The sequence below is a fragment of the Chelonus insularis genome, unplaced genomic scaffold (genome assembly GCF_013357705.1).
Source record: "Chelonus insularis isolate UGA/USDA-ARS -01 unplaced genomic scaffold, ASM1335770v1 contig_63_pilon, whole genome shotgun sequence".
Lineage (NCBI taxonomy): Eukaryota > Metazoa > Arthropoda > Insecta > Hymenoptera > Braconidae > Chelonus > Chelonus insularis.
In genome coordinates, this window is record NW_023276680.1 from 192,424 (window position 1) to 215,327 (window position 22,904).

Genomic DNA, 22,904 nt, shown 5'->3' on the forward strand with positions numbered 1-22,904 from the left:
TTGGATACATGATTTTTTTGGGGGATTGTCCCTAAACTATACAAATGTCCTCAAATAATACCTTGTACTTAAGAAATGTCCCCAAATGACACTCTGATTAGATTTATATGTATATAGACTGAAAAAAATCATGTTTAATTAAAGTAAGATTTATAAAAAACTGTATGACATACTAAAATTTCAAGGAAATCGGGCGTGTGCAACCTAAACTAAATAATTACCAGAAAAATAATAGACCTAAAAAGGATCAATAATAGTTATTAAATAGTAATAGAAAATTAATATTACTTTTTACAGGGAATATTATTAAAAACAATTAATTAGTATCAAAAATAGTTTATAACAACAATCTTCATTTGACAGTAATAAAATAATTTTATTAAAAACAATATTATGCTGTTAGAAGTAATTAAATATCATAACAATCAATTTATCGTTATCAATAATTATTGAATATTATTTTCATGATAACATATTGTTTTGTATTTATTTGAAATTGATTTTATCAACATTTGACGACCAAAAATTATAAAGAAGAAGGTAGAATTATGGGTCACTTTTTATTTTTCTTCAATTATATTTACTCTGTTTAATTATCATCAATTGTCACTTTTCGAAGTTTTTGTTTATTAATAATTACCGACAAGTTATTTTTTAATTGTTTGTGGATAAGCTGATGAAAGATGCATCGGGCTCAAATAGTAAACGTATGGACCATTAATATTATAGACTGGACCATAATTCTACCTTCTTTATCTTATGATTTAAAATAATCTCTAATAGTTAGAAATGACAAGAAAATGTTTTTGATGATATTAAATTATTTATAATGATACATTATTGTATTTACTTTTGAGTAAAGATTGCAGTTATAAACTATTTTAAACAGTAGCTAATCATTGCTATCAATGTTTAATAGGAAAAAAAATATCAACTATGAATAATTAATTTTTCTCCATACCTCAATCGAAAGTCCGTCCCTCCCGCACCGATTTCAAAGACGAAAGCGTAAGATTTGTGCACCGGTAAGGTTACACACGCGCGCCCTCTAAAACAGCTGTTAAGCTATGCTGTCTGAACGTAGGCATTCTTTAGTTCTGTCACTTTTATATGTGAGTCGTCTTATAATTTATAATAAATATATTAGTTAAATAGTGATGTCCAACTCATGCAAATGAACAAATTTCAGAATGTTTATCAACAAATTCAAGATTCAACAAAGATCCATGTAATATGTATATGAATTGCGTATTTCATGGAAATATCATAAATAATTTCTATTATTCTTGTATTAATTGTAAAGACAATAAAAAAAAAAATATGCAATAAAATAGCGTTTAATTAAAAATAAAGTAATTCTTTAATGTAATGTGAAATGTGATCTTTGAAATAAACAAATAATTATAAAAATAAAATTTTCTTTTTTAGTATAATTAAATTAAAATATTATTATGATTTTTATATGTTTTTAATGTCTGCCCCCTCCCCCCTGACCAGTAGCACTCGCTTCCCTCGGGCAGACAAATGTCGGGGCAGGCATTAAAAACATATATTCTATTCAATTTTAAATACTTTTATTTTTTTATTTAATTTTAAAAAATAAGTCTGTGAAAGAAAGAAAAAAAACCGAAGCTTCGGGAATGTCCGAAAGACGCGCTGGAATAAGGCGCAAAAGTGAAATATGGCCGTGTTATGGGCTGTCCGCTAAAACGTGGTTTTTTATTTATAGCTATTAGACGGACTTTCGACCGAGATATGAAGAAAAATAGTATACACTACATGGGCAGGAAGTTGAAATTCCTGCCCATGTAGCGTAATATACTATTAACTTTCTGATGAATTTTGTTTTTGTATATTTTTAACTATAAAATTGAGTTATTAATCATAGAATTTTTTTTATAATATTAAATATTGAACATTTAAATATGTTCAAAAAAAATTTTACGTTCAACACAGCGCAGTGCATAAAGAGATACCCACATGATCGTAAGACGTCAAGCAACGTTTCATGAACGGGTGACCGTTCGGAAACACCACTAAATGTTTACTATGTCCTGCTTGACCCCCTGAATTTAAATATCCCACTGAATCTCCTAAATATTTTATTAAGTTAAACCCCTTAAATTTTTTTTCTTGCTGAAACCCCTGAATTCGTTCAGGATATTATGCCACTGACAGTGCTTAATTGGAAATTATGAAGGAGGTTTACCGGCAAAACATACAAATATTTTATATTATTTTTTATAGGAAAAAAAAATTTTTTTATGCTGATTCTTCTAACTTTCAAAGGGTTCACCACCAAAATTAAAGAAGAATTCTGACTCGGAAAGTTTTTTCAATTGATTTATTTTGAAAAAAATTTTTAATTAACCATAGAAAAACATTTTTTCCGTATGTATATAAAGATTATCATTCTTTTAATTAAAAAAATTAAACAATTTTTGATTTAAATAATTAGATGATTTCGAGGTAACAATCATGGTAAGATTTCATAACTAAACTATTAATTAAATAGTGCTAGTACATTTTTTTCAACTTTCTGTTTTCAATTTTACCTTACAAATTAATTTTTTATGCTCAGTACCACCTAAAATAATTGCAAAGGAAACGAGTACAGACATGGTTGTAAGAGAAGCATCAAATGTAACGCTGGTATGCAAAGCAACCGGATATCCGGAACCCTACGTAATGTGGCGTCGCGAGGATGGCAGAAATATTAACTACAATGGTGAAAGTGGTAAGTTCGAGTCATAAACTAAATTTAAAAAGTATAATGTAAAAAGTAGAATGAATAGCATTCTTTGTCTGCTTATTTAAGATGTTTCATCTAATAGTGATTCATAATATTTAATATTCAAATTAGATTACTCTCGTCACTTACATTTTTTAATTATTTTTTTTTGTTTTTTTAAATAAAAACAGTATAAAATATCAAACATTGTTTTATGAACTATTTTTGAGTTTTTAAAAAGTTTACATCATTAGTTCTTGTTTATTGTGGAAAATCCTGATTAGAAATATGAATTATTTTAAAAAATATTGAAAAAAATGCAAATTTTTAATGGAACTTCAACTCCAAAAAGTAAAATTAAATTTATGAATTAAATTTGAAAATTGATTATAATGAAATAATGAACATTTCTTCTTCATATTAAAAAAGCGTTAATTTTCCCATCGATTGTAAACTGAATAATTCATTAAAAAATTTGAAAAGCAAAATAAATTTATGCTTTACTTGAGCACTGGCATCGAATATGACACTAGTAACCTGTCGGTTTGGAGCATGAATTCATTGGACCGATAATGCGGAAGCAGCATTGAGAATGACGTTCTGTAAATCGATAGTACCTATTGATGATAGGCAGAGGAAAAGAGAAAGCAGTAGAAACAGAATCAGAGAACTATCGAGACTAGATTCAAAGGTTGAACACAGCAACTGCATTCGTTCGTTACTGGCTTTGTAATCTGGCTAACTTGTGACATTCAGCAACGTCCACGTCCCCACGAGAGTTATCTGCATATTTGAAAAGCTCGAATGTGTCACCTAAAACCAGAACACTGAATATTTCTCGTTTTTTTCACGCATTCAAATATACAAAAATCATTTGGAACTGTTAATTGTTCATTCGTGGAAATTCAATTGACACGAATTCCATACAGAAATTTCTATATAGATATAAATGCTAAGAGAAAATTTATCGACTCTATTTACGTCAATTGCTATTTATATTTTCTATTCTTTCTCTTTTATAACGATAGTTATTCGACTTCAACATATTAGTTTTCCTCCATTGTATAAAAATTTTATTTTTTGAGTAACAAAAAAAATTACTAACCGAAATTTTTTCTATGGTTAATGATAATAATAATAGAATTAATTATAATTGACAATTTAGCTATTCAATCATTTATTTTTACGGATCTAAAATCAAAAAAATTGTTGTATATTCAAGTCAAACAGCATGAACTATTCAGTTAGCTGTTGTTGATGGTTTCCGATAGAGTAATAAAATATAACGTTAAAGTTAACTATTTTTTTTTCATACCGAGTAATAAATTTTTCTATAAATTTATCAGTGCAGAGTATAACATCAATAATAAGATAAAATTACAATTCAACTTTAATTATAATTTTTTTTTTCAATACATATGTAGGGGAAGACGGGATAAAGTGAAACATCACGAAAAAAATTTAAATCGACAAATTATCAATTATATTAAAAAATTTTAAGAATTTTTTATGCATTAATAAATTGAAAAATGGATAAACGAATAATGCAATAAGCGTTTTTAAACTTATTTTCATAAATTAGTATATTTTCTCGACCATTTCACTTTGCCCTCACGTCCCACTTTACCCACCCTTCCCCTATAAGAAATGATTGTTTAAATTACAGTTTAAATGAAAGTAGGTTATTAACCGTTAAAATGAATGAAATTCAATCGAAACATCGATTTTTAGAATTGTTTCGCACAACAGAATATAGCTCCAATCAACATTAATAATATTCACGCATTCTAAATTATATTGACTTTGGTAGTGTGACATACTCAACAAAACTTTAGAGTATATTATTCAAAAATAGATGTCACTGATTAATCATAAATTTAAATGAATATAAGTACAAAAATCATTTGACAAAAAAATCAAATTTATTTAATAAAGAATTTTGTTTTGATGATAAAGTATTAAAATTTTTATTTTAAAACAAATAATTAACCCTCATTGATAAAATAATTTTTGAGACTTTTCACTAACGTAGAAGTTCCTTATACCCTTCTATTACTAGTAATGAGTCTGTCCATTATAATTTAGTATACTAATTATGTTTCCACCTATACACAATACAGAACCTATGAGAAATTTCAGCTGGAATGACAGGCATTTGTCATGTAATTATTTAGAGGTGCTACGGAACATTGAGGACACATTTCGTGAAATCTAATGCTCATGACATACACTGAAGGTTGGTCAGTATGGGTTGATTCATCGATTCTCTCTACAATTGACTTTGTAATAATGAATTAACGACACCCTAATTCTTGTGACTGACATCCATTAGAATAATTAAAGCAAATTTAATATGTCAATAATAGTCAAATTTACTGAACTTGTTTTTTATATTCACTTAGTCTGTATGACAGAAAAGTTAAACTTATTGAATGATTGATATTAATTCAATTATTATAGACTAGAATAAAGAGAATCATTTCACAGGAAGAGTGATATTTATAACATCAATATTCCAATAATCATCATGATACTTACAATATGTTCTATGAACATCTATTGACTAAGTGAGTAATATATTAATGACTGAATATAACAAAATGAGTTATTATTACTGATTAAACATGAATAAATTACTATGGTCTTGATCAAATTGCTCTGAAGCTGAAATTTTCTAATTTCATTAGTTTTTCACTATCAGAGGATAAAATCACTTTCTCATCAGTCAATTAAGTTTGGTTGTAATCTTTGTTTGTTCAAATTATTATTATTGTAAATAAAAAATAAGAAATTGATTTTCTAAGAAACAATTGATGATCATAAAGATTTATGATGTTTCATAGTTTCGATTATAGTTGTATTGAATAAATGGCAGATGTAGATACTTTATAAATTATAATTTTTTGATATCATCGTCAATTGTATATTCTTTACTTTTCATCTAATCTTATTAGTTCAACAAACAACTAATTTCATAAAATAATAGAAAAATATCTTTTTGTTTGAAACAAGGACTACAATCCGAATGGTATACACAATGCAACCAATACACTATTTAGTTTGGGGGAGCAAACACTGCTTCATTGAATAAACAAAAACTGTTTATTTTATTTTTAAAAAGATTGATCTCACATTGCTTCATATGATAGAATGTCATAAAAAATTGTCAATGCTCTTTTAGCTAAAAATCATTTTTTTCACACACGATAAAGTTTTTTAATTCCAATTTTCATTTGAATAAATATTTAGTATAATGTTAATTTTTTTTAGCTCAATAATTACAATGAAAGAATTAAAAAAATTAAAGAGAGAAATTTAATCGAATAAATCTACTTTTGATACATGTATGAAGCAGAAAATTTCAATGAAATAAAAAATGGTATGAGAATATTTATTACAACTGACGAGAATGAAAGAGAGTTTGAAACTTTATGGTAGCATACTCTGTAACCAATTGAGAATCATAAAGTCCTCACATCTGCTGATCTGACACGAATCAAATGCCAACACATTCGTATAATAAACTTGATCGACCAATCGTCGAGATTTGTCGAGAGAGCGATGGAACTGAGGAAATCTGGATTCGGTTTGTTATGGTAGGGATCCCAGGAGAGCACTTGGGATGTACCTGACCAGCTCGTGCATTTTCGTGTACCGAATATATATAGAGTGATTGCTTGCCGCCAATTCCCATGCGACAAATGGTCAGCCTAGTCATGTGCATAATACCAACATGTGGATCAACCAACATGTTATCTAACGATCTTGGAGACTGACCTAATAGATCAGTTTTGATTATTAACATGATGTACGAGGTGTCCAGGGAAATACATAAGATACATAAAAAAATTAATAAACATTGAGCTAGAATCATTTTACTCACCAGTTTCATCGTGACTGATGCGCTGACCTCCAGGGATTTCAAAGGATACTTGATGTCATTAGGTGCTGATAGCCTTTATATACCCGACAATTCGACCCTCTTTTTCGCAATTTAGGAAACGTAATAAAGCACAGATTACCTTGATTTCTTTACGACATAGAACAAAGAAAATCTCGATAGTCTGAAAATAGAGGAGAAAAACTGATTAGAGTAAATTGAAGAAAGATTATTGTGTATTCAATCTTTGTCATTAAAGATATTATTTTATTAGATGCATTCATTGGAATTAAATTCTTAAATTAAAAAAATAAAAAAACTATTAAAACCTAAATGTCATAACTTGCTACTTAATTAAAATTGTTAATAAATTACTGTATGTATTGAGTATACTGTATACTATATCAAAAAGTAGTTTGAATTTTACGGTTCGTAGACATTTTTTTATGTAACGATATAATTCATCTATACTGATGAAAATGAGAGATTACTAAATTAGTGATTCAAGTGCTTAAATTAATTATGTTAAGAGCTTTACTAGTTAGAAGTATCACTTAATCTCTGGTTACATGATTACACGTTATGTGATCTGTGAATTACACTTCCCTGATAGACAAGAGTTGAAATTTGTATTAATTTGAGCTTAATATGTTATAATACATACATATTGAGCTTAAATTAATGTTAAATTTTAACTTTTGTCTATTACGGTTGGGTTATATCAAGTTGAGTTAATATTTTTAGATGAATGTGAATTGTTGCAACTGTCTATAGATGTTTTCTTTAAATAATAAATATTAAAGAAAGGAAAGAAGAGGTTTAAAAATAGTAAAAGATGCGCGAATACGACATTACGAATGAGAATATATCAGAAATTATATTGATACTAACTTAACCTGAATGTTTTGGATAAAAGTATTATTTTGTGCTAACAAAAAAGAAATACTTATGCACTGCACTTTTTATGAGGTAAAAAGAATGACAAAAATAGAGATTGTACCATAAGTTATTTTATAAATTACTCAGTAATGAGCAGTTAAAATTTTCTTTTTTATCCATATAATAAGTAATTTATGATTTTTTTTTATTCAATATTTAACTATTGTTTGCATACAGTAAAGGAGTCCAATTAAAAATATTCAAAAAATTTTCCTGAATAAATAGATTTAAATATACATTTAATGAAATTGTTCAAAACTATAATTCAGATTAACGGAAAAAATTTTGGGAAGCGTATAAATTACATACATTAATGCCAAGCCAACATTACAAATTTATAATAAAAATAAATAGTTATCATGCAATATTAACTTCAAACATTATATATTTTAGTTGAATTAATGGAATTCATAAATGCTAATTCGAGTTCACAGAAACAAACTATATGTAGTATAATTATAATGTTCATTATAAGCATCTAAAATAACTGAATATAAGTGATTATTTTGAGAACTTTATTCTCAATATCACAGTTTATATCAATTCGGAGTAGAATGTTAATTTCAATATTTCTGGAGAGTACAGATTTAACTGAAATACATCAGTGGACTTCTGAATAAACCTCATTATTTGCAATAATTTATAATTCCTGTTTTAGTTTAATATCATGACTTTAAGCATAATGAAAGCTCCCGGCATATAACAAGCAACATTGAAAATGAATATGGAGTATTGGTGTGATAAGGTTAAATCTCAAGAGTTCGAGTTTCTACTAATTAGTGCAATAAATTTTAAATAATATTATTTTAGAATGTTTGATATTTATTTTCAAATTTGATGAAAAAAATTGAAGACACAATATGTATATAGACGATTGGCTCTTGTCAAGTTATCCTTGGTTTTTGTCTTTTTTTTTTTACTGTCCACATGTTATATCATCATTCTTTTTCTCTTACACTCCTTTCAGTTTTCTTCTCTTCAATTCGCTACTATGTCCGTCGATTTTTCTTCTGATTTATTTGGCACTAGAAACAACCACTGGATATTGGCCGGGAATTACTGGACTCGCTGTCGTGTCGACAACGTTAATCCGTCGTACGAACAGCGACAGGAAAAATAACGCAATGCGAGCAGAAAATCGAAAGCGACGATACGAATTTGTCCCAGTTGTGATAGAGTTCTATGGATAGAATCGAAACGAATGAGCTTTTCACTTTTTTTCTGTTTGCTTTTTCGTTAATAAAAATTGATCAAAAGGATAGTTTTATTAGTTTTTAATAACTATCTTCCGTTATATGCATTTATAGCGTTTATTTCTATTCTTTCGAAGTTAAAAATAGCTTAATTGCGAAAGGCTATTTATTTTTTTGGTTTTTTCTTTAGAAATTTAATTATTTTCTTTTTCTTGAAAGTTCTTTGATAATATTTTGAATAAGTTTTCTAAATGTCAAACTAAAACTACATATTTATCTTATGAAAATTATTCAATGGAATGTTTTTATGATGAATCAATAGAAAAGTATAATAGGTTTAAATATTTAATGTTTAACCAAAGCATGAAAAATTTTTCACTTTATTTGTTGATATGAAACTGTGGCAAAACAATTTTATGGATTCTATTCAAATTTAATGTATGGATACTATATGATAATAGCCTGAGATGAAATCACAATATTGATTTTGCCTATCTAAAAAACGGATGGTTTATGGTAGACTATTATATAAACAGAAAAGTTTCGAAAGAGCTTTGAAAAAATTTATCAGGAAATTTTTTCTATTTTGATTTATGACATTTATTGCTTCTCCTTTTATTTATTTTTTTTCTATTTGATTTTTTATTTAGAAAAATTATTGCAAGTTTCACTGAAATTTGATTTTATAAATATTTATTTATTTCTGAAGATATTAACTTCATTTCTTCATCTGAAAAAAAGGTATTATCATGCAACAATATTTCAAAACCGTATGACTATCTCCGAACTCCAGAGAATATTAGAAAAATATCTATTCATGAATGTTACATTTGCAAAAAAAAATTGTAAACAAGATTGATTATTCACAATGGAATATTGGAATTCATATTGGTAAAAAATACTCTGCTAGTATAATGATCAGAAAATTTATAATAAACTACAAAACTCTAATTTTGCTAATGATTATAAAAATAAAAGAAATTTTACAAATATCTTGGAAAAATCGAGCAGCAGAGATTCTTTCGGTATAGTAAAAGTTTTAAATATATTTTTTAGTTTTGTAATGGCCGTAGGAAACCGATAGTTCCAATATGAGACCCAAGAGAACACTTGATTAAAACCAGCTTCATTTTCGACTGGCGGAAGTAACCTCGAATGTTTGAGTTTGGCCGCAGTATTTAGTGCATTGTTTATAAAACAATAGTATTGTTTAGGTACGCAATACCGATCGACAATAAGAGAATTACTTTTCTCATTCAAATGCGAATTCTATGATTATTCATTGTTATTATTATTTTTTGAACTTTATTTGCCGAGTTTCATTATTTAATAAATTTAACATATCAATGGTAATTTCATTTATCTAAAAATATAAACCGGTTACAATATTACAAATAAAACAGTGAATTGATCTATTTATATACAATTAAATTAGATAAGTTTTTAATAATTCCATATAAAAAAGTTGAAAAGATTGAAAGGAACTTTTTTTTCTCTTCATTTATAGTTGATAACGAATAATTAAAGTTATTTTCAATCATTCCTTATAATAAATTATTCAAAAAAATATTTAATCAACAAAAATTATAAAAAGTTCTTACACAATTCATTGATGGATTTAATTAAAATCTTATTATCGAGTATGTATGAATCAATGTGTTAACATACATGTCAACACGTATTTCAATTCCAAACAAAGTGAGTAGTTATAATAATTTTATTTATATTTATAAAGTAAAATTATTGGCTTTTTTACCAGAGTGAAATATTGTTAGAAGTATATTATTAATAAAATAAAATACGTTGTTGCTCCAGTAATGCGATGCATTAAAACAAGAGCATTTGGTGTAATCAGAGGAGGTTATTAGCATAATTAAATACCACAGTGAGCATTCTATTGTGAACTAACAAAAAGATATATTCACTGAAAAATAAAAAGATCTTAATATTTAGTCTATTGTAAATAGCAAAATTTTCAAAAAGAACAAGCTGTTTATGCTGTATGTTGTAACTATATTTGAATACATTAACATCTACACGCTATTAATGGTGCTATTATATTGTAATTTAGACATAAAATCCAATAAATGTTACAACTATAATGTTTATTGTACTGAAACTTTACAATTGCCTTCATAAATATTGGACTGTTTATTGATAATAAATATTTTTCTCTTTTCTATTTAACCAATCATTTGATCATAAACATTCTATTACATGTCTCGTTCTCAATGATCATAGAATGTAGTAGCATGTTCATGCTCGAAATATCACAAATTCAGAGCATTAAATTCAAATTTAAACTTGAATTTACCCATTGCGCCATCTACCGATTCCTGTTATGTTTTCGGGCCCACAATCCATTTCTCTTCATATTGTATTTTTGTGCACGAGGTATCACACGTACAGAGTATTTTTGCAGCCACAAATTAGAATAAACGAGAGAGATGCCACATTTAAGTAACAAGAGACGGTCCAGATCATCGTCGAGGGAACGTAAGCGTTGGAGACATGACGAACATCATAATAAGAGATTTGAGATGATTGAAAATCAAATAGCTAACCTCGCCACCGCGTTGGAAAAATTTATGGAGGGTAAGCATTTTGTTAGGAGAAATAAACTTGCGTTATCTATTCGAGCAACCAAGTGGTCCGTAAATCCATTCGATTTCTGACAAGCCTCACCTTACAGACAAAGTTCAATTAGAACGGTTAAGTCTGAGGTAACACAGTTAGTGAGGGGCACACACACACACATTTTCCCTAGAGTATATACATATGTATATATGTATATGCATTAAAAATATATCAATAAGGTCTTTGTTGACAATATGAAGTTCAATTAGTAATGAGTGTAAAATTACACATTATTGTATGGCTAAGTATTTAGTCATAGTTTATCTTTTCCGTTTATTTACAGCAAAGGTCGACCAGAAAAATAATTCTGATGGCGAGTTGGTGGATAATCGACAAGAGCTGAATGAGGTTGAAGATGAACCAATAGTGGCAGAAAAAATTAGCACAGAAACGAACGAAGTTGTGGTAATTGAGGAAAAAGCAAAAGAGGTCGCAAATGAAGATATTTTAAAAATTTTGGGCGATGATTCGATAGAATCGGAGAAAATAAAGATTAAACTCAAGCCAGAATTAGTGAATACTTGGAAAAAATGGATAAAAGAGGGCATTTCTGAAAAGATTCGTGACAAGGCTTTAGAGCTTTTCCCAAGAAAGAGTGAACTAAACACGGAAGCTCCAAAAATCAATTTGGAGGTTTTTCCTATAGTAAAAGATAGAGAAATGACCGAAAAAAGAGATAGTCATTTTGTAAAAACGCAAAATTGCACTGATGCAGCAATTACTGCTCTAGGAGCAGCTATGACAATGTTATTAAAAGTAGATAAAGAAGAAGGCTTAGATCAAGAAGTTTGTTCCAATCATATAGCGTTTGCGGGCCAGTTAATGACAGATGTATTTCATCAATTAATCATAATAAGGAAGTCGTTCATTACTCCACTATTAAATAAGAAACTTAAACCCACTTTAAAAGCTACTGTAGCAGATGAATGGTTGTATGGAATGGAGTTTGCAGACCAGGTCAAAGAAGCAAAGGACATTGAAAAAGCTTGCTCAGGAATAAAGTCATTTGATAAGGCTAAATCATCAAATGTTAGCAATCAGGGAAACGTGAATCGCCCACTTGTAAAGAATAGACAGGTGGGCGGTTACTCAAGAAAGCCGATGATAAAATTCGGGTACAAGACGTATCAGAACAACAGTAGTTCGTCGAAGTCATACAACAAGAGGAGGAGTCAACCATATCAGAAAAAATAGGGGAAAAGGTAATTGCAGGACGTTTAAAACATTTTGTAAAAAATTGGGAAGCAATTATTGGTGATGAATTTGTGTTGAATAGTCTTAAAGGAAATCAGATTTCTGTTATTTTCTCTCCATGTCAAAACAATAGTTTTGTAGAACATAAAACGAGTACGGAAGAATTAAAAAAATTAAAGCTCAAAGTAAATAAATTATATATAAAAAAGGATATTGAAGAGTGCGAAGAAGTGGCTGGACAATTCGTTTCGTCATTTTTTCTTATTCCAAAACCCGATGGCAGTATCAGATTCATTTTTAATCTCAAAAAATTCAATGAATTTTCAGAGCCTCAACATTTTAAAATGAAAGACATCAAAGTAGTTAAACAGTTGGTAACGCAAGGGGTTTACATGTGTTCTCTGGATTTAAAAGATGCCTATCATCTTATTCCAATTCACGAAGAGTCTAAAAAATTTTTAAGATTTAAATTTCTAGGAAAACTTTATCAATTCAACTGATTGCCATTCGGACTAAGCACAAGTCTATTTGTTTTTACAAAAATTATGAAGCCAGTAGTTAATGTGCTAAGAAGTCAGGGAGTTGTATTAGTTGTTTATCTTGATGATTTATTAATTATGGGGCAAACATATCAGCAGTGTAAGCAAAGTGTTATAGTAGTAAAAGAGCAATTAGAAAAATTAGGCTTTGTTATAAATTACTCAAAAAGTAAACTTATACCATCCACTAAATGTAAATACCTGGACTTTGTCATTAATTCCAAAGAACTATCATTAGAATTAACGAAGAAAAAGAAAAGGAATATAATAGAGTTTTTAAAGCGTATTAAGGAAGGTTGTTGGGATAAGATTCGTGATATAGCTCAACTTCTAGGTATGCTTACAGCATCCTTGCATGCAATGGCTTATGGTTCAGTGTATTGTAAACGATTAGAACGACAAAAATTTTTGGCATTAAGTCTAAACGGGAACAACTATGAAGGAAAGATGCTCATTGATACAGGTGTTATGGAAGACATAAATTGGTGGAAAGGTAATATTATAAAGGGAAAAAATCTTATTCGTCGACACTGTTTCAAAAGAGAAATATTTTCTGACTTGTCCTTGTCAGGCTGGGGATGTTGCTGTAACGGAGTTAAAGCATTAGGTTTCTGGAGTGTTGATGAGAAAAAGTGTCATATTAACTATCTAGAGTTCCTAAGAAATACTTTTACAATTAGACAATACCACTGCAATTGCATATGTAAATAAAACAGGGGGTATTCAACACCCTCACTTAAGCCCGTAAGATTTGGTTATGGTGTGAACAAAGAAATCTTTATGTGGTAGCGTCTTATATTCCATCAGCTGACAATATTGAGGCTGATGCAGCATCGAGAATAACAAATATAGACACGGAGTGGGAATTATCTTCAAAAATATTTAAACAAATTGAAAATGAATTTGGAGAGTTCACAATAGATCTTTTTGCTACAAGAATGAATACAAAATGCAGCAGATTTTGTTCGAAGTATCCAGATCCAGATGCAGCTTATATTGATGCTTTTACGATATCTTGGAGCAAAGAGAAGTTTTACGCTTTCCCTCCGTTTTGTATAATATTAAAAATATTGCAAAAAGTTATGAATGATAGAGCAAGAGGAGTAGTGGTTGTACCTAATTGGCCAGCACAACCATGGTTCCCCGTATATAATTCACTGCTAGAAACAGCACCGATTAGATTCAATCCTAATAACCACCTTTTATTATCGCCTTGCAGGAAGTTGGTGCGTCCATTGGCATTAGGCCTTTCACTAGTGGCAGGGAAGTTATCCGGTCAGCATACGTAAATCAAGGTATAAACGAAAAAGCAGCTGAGGTTATGGTAGATTCATTGGTACCAACAACACTAAAGCAATATCAAGGATCATTGAGACTATGGTGGGAGTTTTGTGAGAAAAATAATGTTAGCTTTTTTAAGGCTTCGGCGATAGATATTGTGGCTTTTCTTGATGAAAGATTCAAAGAGGGGGCTAATTATAGCACTCTTAATACAGCTAGAGCAGCAATTGCATTAGTATCTCAACAGAAGATATCAGAAGACGGCTTGGTCTCCAGGTTCCTGAAAGGAGTATTTAAAAACAAGCCTACCAAACCTAAGTATACTAGTACTTGGGACTCAAAACCAGTCTTAGACTACCTCAAGAATCTTCATCCAATTAAGAACTTAAAACCAAAAGAGATTGTAGAAAAAGTGACGACGTTATTGGCGCTTACAACAGCTCATAGGTTACGAACTATAGCAATGATCAATATTGAAAATATTCAGATTACAAAAACAGGAATAACAATTAAGATACCTGACATTATAAAAACATAAAAACCAGGTGCATTTCAGCCAGATTTGAGTCTTCATTTTTTTTAAAAATGCCCACATCTATGTGTAGCATCAGTAGTGTTAGAATATTTAGAATATACAAAAAAATTTAAGAAAGGAGGGTTGTGGTAATCTGCTATTGGCAACAGTTAAACCTTATGGCTCAGTCTGCGCTCAAACTATAAGTCATTGGATTAAGTCCGTGTTACAAAAGGCAGGAATTAATACACAGCAATTCGCGGCATATACAACAAGACATTCAGTCGTGTCGTCAGCATACCGATGGCCGGCGAAGTTTGATCGAAGTTATATGAAATGTCTCGTTCGAAGATGATCATATCCCTCCCTTCATTTACCCATAAACACCGTTTCTACCCATGATCATCTTCGGGGGATAAATGCTTTTTGTTTATTTTTTCATGTGTGGGCTCTGAAAAATATGAAGAGAAATGGATTGTGGGCCCGAAAACATAACAGGAATCGGTAGATGGCGCAATGGGTAAATTCAAGTTTAAATTTGAATTTAATGCTCTGAATTTGTGATATTTCGAGCATGAACATGTTACTACATTCTATGATCATTGAGAACGAGATATTTCATATAATTTTGATCTTACAATTATTATTTAAATAGAAATGCACATATATTTATAATTCACTTATTAATTAATTAATTTAAACCTTATTAATGTTCTATTACAAATTTGCAAAAATCAAAGTAAGGTTAATTGTGAAACTCAAAACTTAGAGTGTTTTTAATACCAAATGCCATTAATAAATTATAACAATTAATAACGGTTTATTTCTAGTTGTAAGCAATAAAAAATTAACCGTGTTGAAATTACAATTATCTGATAATTTAATTATATACTAATCGTTATTCATTATTGTACTTAAAGAAAGAGTGAAGTTTTAACGCATAGTTCTCTTATCTTTTTTTATATCTCGAAATTAATTTAATCTAGGATTGAGCACTAGGTCGTAAGGCAAGAGTTAATCAGAGCAATTAAAATTGGCAGACAAATAATTAATTAAAGATCAGTATCAAAAGTGTTAGATTTACGAACGCTTTTAATGTAAATCTAAAATATGTTAAAATAATCTACCTTGAGTGTGTTAAATTTTCAATTACTATACCCAAGCTGTAGAGCCTTGTAATCATTTTTTACACACTTCAAGCAGCGTTGGAATCTTTAGCTTATTTATGAGGTTTAAAATTAAATACGTGCAGATATGTTTACTATGACACACTTTGGATTTACAGGATGAATGGAGAATCTCAAAAAACGAAAAGTTTAATTTAAAACTCAACTCACTCGCATCGAAATATTCTTCGATAATAATCAAAATATATGTCAGTGAAGCTTAAATCAGATTTAAAAAACTGAAGGAATATCATAGATCATTCGAAGATGTTCAAACAGAATTCAGATCATTATTGTCACCTATACACTCTAAAAGATAGTAGTTGAGTCTCATAGTTGGATTTACAATCCTGTGTTGATTTCTCATTTGATTGAAAATAGTTGAGTCTTTTGCAAACTATTAATAGTAAATTCAACTATATGGTTTTCTCTGTGTAATATATTCCGCAAGTAAGCACAAATGAGAAAATACAATTAAATCAATAATGTAGCGGTAAAAGACAGTTTTTCGAAGATAGATTTTACATGGTAGTTAAAATACCAACCGGAATCTACCCGAACAACGAAATGAAGAAGTAGGTTACACGTGAATAACAAAACTACTAGAAATTAAACAAGCAGAATTTGATGGAGATTTTGAAAAATGGATGGTTTTTAAGAATTATTCTGAAACTACATTCCATAATAATAAGGATTTACAAGGTTCTTAGAAGCATCACTGTCTCATCAGTGTGCTCAACAGGGAAAGACGATCAACAATCGAAAAGTTTGAAATACTGAACGACGAGAATGATGGAAATGCATGGGAAATTCTCAAAGATACATATGACAATCAGAAAATGTTAATTGAGATTATAAAAGACAATAAGGCAGAGTCCATTCGAAAAATAATTAGGTACATTCAGACTCATATTACATTATTGAAGTCTTTAAAACAAACAGCATCACATTGAGATATGTAAATAATTCATTTGGCAAAAGAGAAGTAAACTATACAGAACAAAAGAATTCGTAAAGTAAAATCAAAGGCTATACTCCACAAAACATGACTAGATTAGAACATTTTATCAAATTTTTGACAAAAAAATAACACAGTCTTAGATCACTTTAATAAAACAAATCATAGAATTTAGCAATAAAAATAGTTTCAAGTAGAGAAAAAAATAATAATAACAAGAAAATAACTCTAGTTCAAGCAACAAAGAACTGAAAGCTCTGTGATGGTACTCATTCGTTATTCAAATTTAAAGCATTCATGGCACTTTCACCAGAGGATAGAAAGAGAGAGGTTATCAAAAAAAAATTATGCCTCAATTGCATAGGTTTAAGTCATATAAGGCGAAATTGTAAATCTTGATCATGTTGACATTATGGAGATCGTCGCAATACTCTTCTGCATCAAGATAACAGACAGTTAATGGAAGATACTAAAAACACTTTGCCTACGACAAATATTGCCAATCATTCGAGTTTTCATAATACTTCAATGAGTTTTTGTTGTGTTAATAGACCACAATCTAGAGTAATTTGTAATGTTTACTTTTTCTTCTATTATCAAGACATATACACAGAGAATATAAATCAAATTAAATTTTGTTATTACACGCAAATAGTTTTTATTAATTTCAAAAAACTATAGAATAAAAAGTGATTTTGATCGACATTCTAAAACATATACACAAAGATGGCACATTAGCGTATGAGTTAAACATAAAAAATTTATTCTGACCTTCAAAAGATCAGACTCCAAAAAGTAATGATTTATCATGAAAGCCAACTTAGACACTTGTTCAAGGGGTACATCACTGTATTCGCCTGCTTCAATACAAAAACTATACATTTGGAATCAGTCAGTGAATTGACAACAGAAGTTTTCTTAGTGGCTTTAGACCGATTCACTGCAAGACAGAGTCTATATCAGATACTGTATTCGGATAACGGCTCAAACTTTGTCGGAGCTTCAGATCAATTAACAGAAATCTTCAGTTTTCCGAAAATAATACACCTGAGTTCATTAAAATTTAGCTTTTTTTCAGTTTTTTGATTCTTCATAAAAAATGGCTAACTGATTCTTTTGAAAATCTAATCAGTTTTAAGTTGCGTCATTATGTGTTGAATGCAATTGGTCCCACATCGATATCATTTTTTGTTCTCGGGATTGTCGAAGCGAAAAATAATTCGAACGCACGTACGAACATGCATACATACATACACACACACAAACGTCCACTGGAAAACTGTTGTATTCAATACTGGGGACCTTGAAACGTAAAATTATGTCAAAATTCGGGATTCGCAAAATCGGACTCATTATTATAGCTTCCCACTGGGAATTTAACACTGAGAAGCTAAAAATAGATTGGCGTTTCATACTCTCTTAAACTGAATCAGTGAAAACTACTGCGAATCAGTGAATATTCACTGATATCCAGTGCCAATCCAATGACTGATTCTTTCCGTAATATGATTGACACTGGCAATCAGTGAATTGCAGTGAATATTCACTGAATTGCAGTAGTTTTCACTGATTTAGTTTAAGAGAGTATATACTTCCACGTTTACCTCATTTAAGTAGTGCATCTTTATATAAAAATTCAAGGAAGGTAATTAGATTTTGAGAAGTATTTTATAATGCGGGCCAATTTTGAATTTGCGGTTATTTACATCCTCTTAATGATTTAAATAATTGACAAGCACTTATACTAGCGTATTTTTTAGTGGACAACTTTCTTGTTCAACCCATTAGATACTGTTGTGCCCATATCTCGAAAAACAAACTGTCAAGCTAACATAATTTATAACAGTTACTGCAGATCTTATAGCCACATTGGCATAAAGAATATTTGCAAGAGCTCCAGCAAAGAGGAAAATAGTTAACTTTTGGCTGTCAAATTAATACTATTGTATGACTCATAGAAAATAAGATTCCACCACTATATTGGCTACTTGGTAAAATAATAGAATTGTATTCGGAAAAATGCATGGTCAAGTATGAGTGGTGGCTGTTAAAACGCGTACCAGATTGTACAAAAGAGCAGTACGTAAAGTGTATCCACTACTGTTAAGTGATCAAGATGATTAATGAACCAAAGTTTCTTTTACTCTACTCTACATCATCTTACATACATCTTTGATAATTTTCATATTTCTAATATTGTTTTAGTAATTTAAATACAATTATGATTTACTTGTCAGCTAATTATCACATACAGTTCAAGTTGAAGAGTCTTTTCAAGGGGCCCGAGATGTTGGACAGAGTATTGCGCGTTTAGGTTTTGCTTCAACCTTTGTTCAAATGCTCAATAATATGGTTTGTTATAATGTAGAAAAATAAAAGACATCTTCAATGAGAAATTGGTGTTCAAAGATCATTTCTTTTACATAATTAACAGAACGTATGCGTGTCACAAAAAAATTCATAAACATACATGCACACAGACATAGGTATCTTTCTAAAAAGGATGAATTCTAACTCTGAAAATCTCAAAACGTTGAGACATGTCAAAATTCTCAATTTGAAAAATCAAATTTATTGCAATAACCTCTAAATAAAAAGTCAATACAATTAAAACAAGAAACATTGGTAAGTCAAGCGAAAACAAAATTAGTAGAAGAAAGCTGAAGTTGCATCTGCATACGCTTTGATGTTTTTTTTTTCTATTTTCCTATAAAATATTTTACGGTTGAAAGAATTCTTGTAAGGTTAATCATTTTTCACTCACACACCTTACGTAAAGTTGAATAAAAATTGACTCATTTTTACTCTCTAACGTTTTATATATGCAGATGAAAAAAAAGCATCATTATGAAAGCTCCATTCCAAATACAGAAACCATTGCAAATCTTGCAAATATTTCTCGTTTTAAGTTTTATAATGATTATTTTATTATTTTCAGTCTACCACAATGTAACTGTAGCTGAAAAGTATACTATGCTATGTACACATCTATTGAATTATTTTATACTCTTTAATACTAATTCCTACGTTTATTATGGCATATTAGATCATCATTATGCACTTTATTGTCTTTATTTTGTTTCTTTCTATCTGATTGCTGCAGTTAAGTAAAAAATCAGTGAAACTTTCCATGGTCAATAGTCTTGAATAAAGTCTCTTAAGACTTTATGGGACTTTAGGCAAGACTCCAGCAATATGGCGTTCTCTTGTCAGACTCTATCTTAAGAGACACTAACCTTGCATTGTTTTTTGTTTATTGTATTCTTCCAAAAAGATGACTTTGTTTTTAATATAAAAACGTGAAATGAAGATGATTAAAAAAATTTTCGATAATTATTCGGAAGTGGGGCCCACCCTATTTTTGGCTAGAAAAAATCGAAAAATTGACATTTTGACATTTTTTTTTTCATTTAATGCTTTTTCACGGCGTATTTATGATAAAAATTGAGATAAGTACGAAAAATTAATATTTTAATAAGTTTTTAGCACTTGAAATAGTAAAAAAATTAAAACTCTCATGTTTGTCATGAAAATGTTAATTTTATCATTTTTTAAAAATATTCTTGTGATTTTTTTTAAAATCCGTCATCAACATCTTTGCTTTGCTTGAGTAAGAGGATTGATACAGCAATAATGCATCAAGAGATTTCAAACGAAATGTTTTTGAGAATGGATATCAATTAATTTCATTCTTCAAACAAAACAAATAAAAATCACCACAATCAAACCACAGTTATATTCTTCATCATTTTTCAATATCATCTAAGTTGAGTAATTTTTTACTATGTTTATTCATCATAAATGTTTTTCTTTTTAATATGTCTGTGTTCAAACTTTTTTTTTCAAAATTTCGAAAAAAAAGAACAAAAAGATAAAGTTTTTTAGCTTTTCCTAACAATCGACGATTAAAATCAATTCTTGTGCATAATACAAAAAGTCTATATCCATTTTCAGAAATTGTATACTCCAAAAAAATATCTTTACTTTACACCGAATGTATTTCAATGCAAATGGATACCACTAACTTTCTTCGCGAAAGCTACTATAAAAGTACGAAGTGCTCTTTGCCGTATAGTATCCAATAAATGGTTGTCGTGAGTATGTACGCAGGTTTTGCTTCTCTAGACTGAAGTGGCTCTGTGAATGTTCGTCGTCTTTGCTTGAATTACCGATATTTTCAAGAGAGCTGCTAATACTACCACAAAGTCTTGAGCTTTTAACAACGACGCTTCGAGCATCGTCACTAAACGAAATATGACATGCTAACGGTATACTATAATTACATTTACTCGAAGTAAATCCTTGAAGATCTGTTTAATTAAATAAAAAACCATTTATTTCTATTGGACATCATTTTTTTACTATCAATAAGTTTTCTATACTTCAATTTGCTTCGTCAAAATAAGTCTTTATATTTCAAGTGGTGATACTACTGCATTTTATGACAGCTATTCTATAATATTTTCCACAATAAGCAAGCGTCCTAATTTTGTGTTGCAGACAAGGAACATTTTATTGACACTTGTATGAAGCATGAACTCAAAAGTTGTGTATTTAGATATTTATATTTTATACAATTTTAAATATTACTCATGAAATTTTGAACAAAACTTTGATAGTTTCAAAAATTAAAACATACTTTAATAAACTTGCTTTAATATTAAATTGATAAAAATTGAATTCGATTTTTACGTAAACTATAAAATAAAATAATCGGAATTCTATCGGTGGGAAAAAACTGACCAACCGAAAAATTGTGAGTTATTTTCAACATCTATGTCAAATTAACTCATCTATAGATTATCTCATTCATGAATATTATAAATTTTATCAAATATTTATTTTTTAACAGTCACATAATTATTTTGAAAATATTATTGAAGGCTATAGTTTTGTAAGATCATTTTATCAAATCTGCAGTGATTTTTACTATTTTATTCTTTAAAAGTAATATTGTTTCATCATGAAAATTTTTAAAAATAAATGTTCTGCAAGTCGAATATTCGTTCTTGAAAACTTATTAACAATATTTATGGATAAATATTACACAGTTATATTTATATATTTAGATGAAGAAGAAAAGTAAGGTCAATAAGCAGTAAAATTTTATTCAGTGTCATTTTTATCTGGTTGCAGTAAGTGTCGTAAATGGAGAAGTGCTTCACATTGTAAAAATCAGTAGACTACATATGGGTGCTTATCTATGCATAGCAAGCAACGAAGTACCACCTTCGGTCAGTGCTCGGGTGGATGTTCGAGTACAATGTAAGTCATTTTAACTCTATCTTCTCTAATTAAATTATTATTTTCTCTGCAATATTCGACATCTCCTATAGTGATTTACATATAATTAAACATTGTATATTTTCATTTCAACTTTGAAAAATTACTTCTGAAATATTTTATTCAGATCTTTTTTATTTTAACATACATCAATAGATTGAATTACATGTTTTTGATTTTTTTATTCATTTATTTTCTGATATATAATAAGGCAAATATTTAATCTGAAAATTTTATAAATACCAATGTTATTTGAAAGTGAATACAGTATTTCATTATTTTAACTGGTAAATTTTGTAAATCACAAAATTTCAATAAGCTGTATTTTAAAATATTTATTCTACGCGATTATGTAAAAGATTTTTTTTATTTAAAATAAAAAAATTCTTTGTTAGTGAATAAAATAGATACTCAGGACCAAATTGGCTGTAAATAAATAAAGAAAGAAGGTCATAAATGTTCTATTGAAATTATTGGAACTCAAACGTTTTATTGGACTATTGTTCAATAGCTGAAGTAAAATTGCCAACTCTCAATCGCTTGATTTATCGTCTCGTATCGACGACATGACACAGCACGCGTTTCCTAC

The 22,904-nt window shown here is 29.1% G+C and overlaps 1 protein-coding gene across 3 annotated transcripts in view; it reads left to right on the plus strand.

The window, feature by feature from the left end:
- LOC118070516 (neurotrimin-like) overlaps positions 1-22,904 on the plus strand; it is a 118,338-nt gene that overhangs the window by 85,707 nt on the left and 9,727 nt on the right. For all 3 annotated transcript variants that reach the window (XM_035089150.1, XM_035089149.1, XM_035089151.1), the window contains exons 5-6: positions 2,582-2,737; positions 22,169-22,297. In XM_035089150.1, the coding sequence (XP_034945041.1) occupies positions 2,582-2,737; positions 22,169-22,297 (285 nt within the window). The remainder of the gene's footprint in view (positions 1-2,581; positions 2,738-22,168; positions 22,298-22,904) is intronic.